Raw genomic sequence first — 6,230 nt, 5'->3', positions numbered from 1 at the left:
TATTTTTATTTATTTTTTTAATTTTGGTGTTTAACTTTTACTGTATTTTTTTTCTAGTTTTCACCAGTTCAGTACAGCTCAGTAAACTGCATGAATAAACAGCATTTAATATCCAACAATGATTCTTCATCTTTCTTACTCGTGATCCGCTACAACTTCTCTGAATGACGAGACATAATGAATCTGGGAGAACTTGACAGTTTGACAGTTTAACCAAAGGTTAAAATTTCAAAGTGATTGGAACATTGTTCTTGGATACTTAAAGCTGAAAATGTAAGACGAGCAATAAATGATAGGAACTGGTAAATTCCATTTACCCAAGGAAAATTTGTTTTCTATGAGTCATACTGCCCCTTAAACTACTTCAGAATTTACATAATGAAAAGTAAGTCTAGAGTTAGAAAATCTTCAACAAAATACTAAAAGATGTTATTCTAAATTCATTTTTATACACATTTTTTTAGCAGCTGGAAAAAAGACCAACATCACTGAAGAAGAGGTTGAGGGAAGCATGAGGGTCTGGATAAAACATGCAAGAGACAGGGATGGGGAAAACCATGAGGATGGAAACAATCTGAAAGGTACATACCGGGGTTAGTAATCTGTGCATCTTATTTTCACCATTCATGATTGTATATTGTGAAGTTGTACTTATTGAAATAGTGCAATTTCTAGACCACATGGAAAACAGATAAAAGAACCCAATAACTGTTGCATTTGACAAATTCTACAACAAACATGACTCTACAACAAATAAAACAAACGTGATGTCTCTAGCATTTACGGTTCCAGAATAAGAGTGCTTTTCCAGTTTCAATCTCTAATGGCTGCTTCTCTTGTGAAAATGCACCTAAGTGAATGCAGAAACAGAGACCGAAATCCAGGGGGATCAAGTTTAGATTATTTGTGACCTAATTCCAAGAGATGGGGACAAATGCCTTTGTAGTTTAGGAGGATACACAGTTACTGCGACTTGTATCAGAAGACAGTATGTGGGAGTGTTACGAGACGGGTCAGGACTAAAACCATGAGTACCGCCAGCATGAGTGCTGGCGGTACTAATGATAGTGTTAGCAGTTTTCAATGACGAGTATGAGGAGAAAAAAGTTTTGGGTAAACTTACTCAATAGATGTCAGTCACTGGCTTTCTCCTAGTAGCACAAGATGAATAGTTCACATATAGCCCTTTTATAATGACAACTCTGTCAATATGATATGATTGAATCAGTAAAGATAGTGGTAACGAAAGACATACTCAGACTAAAGTGGAAAAGATTGCTGAATACACTGAGTAATTCTGTTTAAAATATCAAAAGTCACAGTGACTGGAAAGAGTCATGTTTTCCATGCACCCAAAGACAAAACAATTTTTAGAAAGACTTATTTAAAGTACCTCAAAAGGGAATCTGAACAACTAAGTTTCTATTTCATAAGAATGTACTGTCAGTGGTCGAAATATTCTTGGAAGTCCATGTTATTGCAGGAGTGGCTTTGAATTTAAAGTGGCTGGTAGGATAAATTCAGATATGCAACATAAATATCTAACGCCAAAAGAAAAATTATGACATGCAGCAAAACCATTTATACTTAATCCCTGATGTGGTAAGGAATAGAAAAAGTGACAAGTGTAATAAAATTAGAACACATTTTTGTATATATCTTAGTGCTGTAGAAATTATGCAAAGAGTCAATCCATTAGGCCAAAATATACCTAGAGTAATTCTGAATGAAAAGTATAATAAATTTGGAGAAAATAAAACATTTCTTGTATACCCCAAACAAATTTGGATCCCACCATGCCCATTGCTGTGTTACCTGTCATGTTCATGTTGACTAATATGTAATGCAAAACTATATACCTAATTTTGTAATAAATAACCTAACCTAATTTATGTCACTTAATTATCCTAAAAGAGAAATGTCCAAATTTCCACAATAAAAAAAAACAGAAAATTTGTAAAAAAGAATTTAAAATGGTTGTGTCTGTACATTACATATTTTGGTGTTATTTGCTTATCTATAGAAGTCGAAGACAGAGTGAGCCCTGGTTTCGGGACGGATGTTCTCTTGGGCGTTGGTATCTTCTCCCCAGATGGAGCTGCCTTCGCTATCTGAGCTGGAGGCGTGGGAGAGAGAGAGAGCGTCAAAGTCAAAGTCTTCCTCCTCGTACTTGTCTGGAAAAATAAAATAAAACATTACAAATATTTCATGGTATAACCTCTGCATCAAATATCAGCTGATGCAGTCAAAATTGTTAGCCTTTCTACAAAATCTAAAGAATTAACCAAACTCACGTTACACTTAAATCAAGTTATCCTTCAAAAACATTAATGTTTAAAAGCAGGCCCGTAGCCAGCAAATTCAAAAGGGGGGTTCTTTTTCTGAAAAAGTGGACCTTTTACAATAAAACTTGTGTGTACTTATATAAAATATTATCCAAAATGGACCTTTTCCTGACAAAAGGGGCGGTTCTTTCGAACCCCCCTAACCCCCCCTGGCTACGGGCCTGAAAAGATTTCCTTAAAATTTGCTAAAATATTTCAGAACTTATGATGATAAGTTTAATGTAAAAAAAAAAAAGAGTTGTCCCCCAAAATATCAGTTTGTGAGGCATATAATCTATATAAATGGAAAATGAAAAAAATTTGCATTTTGCTTTTGAAAAATCATAAGCATATGGTAATAGAAAATGGAGGATAACAACCCCCTCTGGATAAATCTCACTCACTCACTCACTCACTCACTCACTCACTCACACACACACACACACACACACACACACACACACACTTTTCAACCAAATCAGCCAGTCATAGGTGCGGGGAGAGGGAGAGTGGGCCCTGTTGACATCTTTTTACACTTATAACATAAAGATATTGCCTCCTGTGTCTGATAATGAAATAAGTAAAAAGGTGTCCTAACAGCTAATCTATCAATTCTCTCACCATAAGCTGTTGCTCCCTGTGAGTTGGTGGTATCCAGCTTCACCTCGCTCTCTTCCACCTGGATGACCCTGGGGCCCACATTATCCACACGCACCTCGCTCTCGCGCACTTTGATCAGGTAAGCCTTGACAGCTGGGGCGATTTCAGCCTCCGGTTGAGCAGCTGAGACAGAGGTGGTGTTTGCCTCCAGTGCAGCTGGTATTCTGCTGCTGCTGTCAATGGTCTCAACATCAGGCAGAGCATTCTGGGCAGGCTTAGACTTCTTGCCCTGGCCCTTGCCTTTCTTGCTCACTGTAGCTGTTCTACCAGTGGAAGTGCTGGGACGATCCACGAAGATGGTATCCTCAGTGTCTGCCTTGAGCTCTCTGGTGACAGTGGTCAAGTAAGCAGGGTTCTCCAGCTCGCTGTCGTCGCTGGAGCTGGTGTTCACAGCAGGCAGTGAAGGGATGTACTGCATCTTGGGAAGCCTGGCAGGAAGCATCCTCCTCCTGGCTGGAGGGGGGCTTGGGGAATGGCCTCCCACGGCACCAACAAGTTCCTCGGAGGAGCTTTCAGAGACCTCAAGGTGCCGGGTCATCTTGGCCTTCCTCTCAATGACCTGTGATGAAGTAGGAAAGAATAAATCATCAGTACAATACTTGTGTACATCAAGGAAAAAAATGAGAAAACTGAAGTGAGGTATTAATACTCACACATCTACTCACACATTCACATGCGTGCACACACACACACACACACACACACACACACACACACACACTAACAAGCATTGGAAGCTGCCCAATGCTTGAACATCAATATGGTAACCATCTTTGAATATTCAACCTAGTTATAGCTGATATATCCCAACCATACAAAGCAACAATGGTCACATTTAACTCAGCCTAGAAAATTAAGCTGCATGTGAACAAGGGCTCCAAGATTTGGGATCCGCCAAATAACATCTGCCAGCCATATATATCATTAGTGACTAGAATCCAATTTTGTCAAATTTTCATATTTTTTAATATACATCTTAGAAACCTTTACACTGTAAAGTCATTATGCCTGAATGCTTATTTTAATGACATGAGACACATATAACCCAAAGTTACCTTATCGCGCTTGGCCTCCATCTCTTTGCGCTTACGGCGCTTGTCTTCAAGGAGCTGACGCTGGCGCTCTTCAAAGCGTACTTGCTTTTGCTGCACAGTATTGCTGGCCTTCTTGATTTTCTCGGATTCTTGCAAAGCAGCACGGTCCTTGAATGCCTAAAAAGAAACAATTTTTTATGTATTTGATGATGAATTCTAGTATAAAATTATTTCTTTTTTTAATATGTCAAATACTGGGCTTAAAAAAAATTATACTGTATTATATTTTATACTGTATTATTTAAATTAACACAATGATTTATGGCATAACAAAAATTTGTGTTAGGCCTCATGAAAATAATTGTAAATATTAAGTTGCAGATATTCAAGACAATACTCACAACAGAAGCCTTCTTGTTTTTGGCTCTGATGTCATCGGCCAGTTTACGCATGTTCTCCTGCTTCTTTTTCAGGCTTCTCTCCTTCTCTGCCTGCAGCTCTTCAGCAGTCCTCTGGCGAGATGCTGTCCCAGGACGCCTCAGTCTAGAATGTGAATAAATGCATTGGAAACTCAGTCTAGAAATATGCATTAATGGATTGGCAAATCAGGCTTGACCTTGAATTTTTTCATTTTATTCAAACTAGAAGACCTCCAAAAACTACTACTTTGAATCAGAATTTACAAGTTCAAAGATGCAATCTATAGATAATGAAAATTCAGTATCAAACTATTTATGTTAACTAAATTTCCTTTAGTCCGACCTTACTAACAACTAGTAAGATTCTAAAATTATCACTATTCAAATTTAATTTCATTACTAGTATACTAGTTATAATCATTTTCACCAGCTCTCTCACGCACACACACATATATTACGACTCAGAGAGAGAGAGAGAGAGAGAGAGAGAGAGAGAGAGAGGGAGGGGAAGTCACTATACCTCCTAGGACCTGGGGTGACAGGTCTGGCATCCTTGCTCTGAATGGTCCATGCCTGACCAGCGAAGCGGACACGCTTGTCAGTTGTTTCCAGCTGAGCTTTACTCAGTTTCCGATTGGCTTTCCATTCTCCTGGCTTCCAGCTCCAGTTAGAATGCTGAATTATAAACTCAAGCGTTTAAATTCAACCCATTCGTATATATTGCTTTTGTTCTTTCAATCACTATTTCTAAATACTGTTATTAGTGTTAATAAATTGACTGCGGCTCCGGCAAAACTTTCAGCGGGAGACGCCATCTTGACCTAGTAGCTTTGCATAATTCGTAACTCTGCAGATAGTTTCGAAATAAATGCATTGTGTTGGGATGTGCCTGTTATATATCCTTGTACCGGGCCTTCTTAGCGTAGCCAGCATGGCAAAACAAGAGGACATAGTCATATATGATTTAGACAATAAACCCCGCTTATATTTGCTGTATCTAAGCAAAAATAACGAAAATATCACTCAGACTACGTTACCTTTCCGTTAGGAGCTGGGCTCGGTGGTGGCGCCGCGGGAACAGCTGATGGAGAGGGCGGAGCTGGGTTGACTCTTCTCCGTCTGAGGCGCTGCCTCACAAATTGCGCAGCATGGCTGAACCTTTCTCTGGTTCTCCGCCACGCTGTGCCAAAAGGCTCACACAATGGCATTTTGAACGCTAAATTCGTATTCTACCGATTTAGAAAAAGTTTGTCGAGAGATCAAAAAACACGTCTTGACGTCGTGGTTTTCAGTCTACAACTGAATGTTTACGTTTCTATTTGATACGTCACCACTTAGTTATACTGTGACGTCACAGTCTGTTTCCAGAATACCAGTTTGTAAAACTGAGAACCGTTGGTTAAAAACATGGATTCACTTGTAATAAACAAAAATATGTTCACATAAAATATGCACATTTTCTTAAAAGGAAATCATGAAAATAAGAATAGAAAACACAGAAAAAGGGTGTACTCCGTATCTTTCATGGTCTTGTATTGCGAGTTTCCTCAGCAGACACTTTTCAAGCTAACCGAAAGTAGGAAAGACAAAATGCTAAGAAAGTTGGGTGTATATTGGGAGAATATCAGTGATTTCTTGCATACAAATAGCTTCCTTTTGTTGTAACGTAGAGCGCAACTTGTTTTATTAAAGGTGATCAGTTTTTTTTTTTTTTTTTCTGCCTAGATCGGGTGCATAGTGACAGTTCTGTATTAACTAATACGAAATACTTATAATCAAAAAGTTATGACCGA

General features: G+C 38.6%; 1 protein-coding gene across 1 annotated transcript; it reads right to left on the bottom strand.

Moving 5' to 3' along the window:
• Nucleotides 1-1,450: 1,450 nt before the first annotated feature.
• On the bottom strand, nt 1,451-5,185 carry LOC106177305 (uncharacterized). The gene is made up of 5 exons (XM_013560043.2): nt 4,958-5,185; nt 4,420-4,561; nt 4,040-4,195; nt 2,946-3,543; nt 1,451-2,174 (listed from the first exon to the last, which is right to left on the bottom strand). Exons 2-5 carry the CDS (start codon nt 4,468-4,470, stop codon nt 2,014-2,016), a joined length of 966 nt encoding a protein of 321 aa, XP_013415497.2. The 5' UTR covers nt 4,471-4,561; nt 4,958-5,185; the 3' UTR covers nt 1,451-2,013.
• Nucleotides 5,186-6,230: the final 1,045 nt, after the last annotated feature.

Source organism: Lingula anatina, chromosome 7 (assembly GCF_051362555.1).
Source record: "Lingula anatina isolate TDL-2025a chromosome 7, LinAna3.0, whole genome shotgun sequence".
Classification (NCBI taxonomy): domain Eukaryota; kingdom Metazoa; phylum Brachiopoda; class Lingulata; order Lingulida; family Lingulidae; genus Lingula; species Lingula anatina.
This window is presented reverse-complemented; position numbering and strand designations above follow the sequence as displayed.

Excerpts from the sequence above, each read along its gene's own strand:
- LOC106177305 (XM_013560043.2), bottom strand. The coding sequence starts at position 4,470 with ATGCGTAAACTGGCCGATGACATCAGAGCCAAAAACAAGAAGGCTTCT. Across the intron at positions 3,544-4,039 it reads TGGAGGCCAAGCGCGATAAG|GTCATTGAGAGGAAGGCCAA; the intron begins GTAACTTTGGGT and ends ACTTCATCACAG. Across the intron at positions 2,175-2,945 it reads ACAGGGAGCAACAGCTTATG|ACAAGTACGAGGAGGAAGAC; the intron begins GTGAGAGAATTG and ends TTATTTTTCCAG.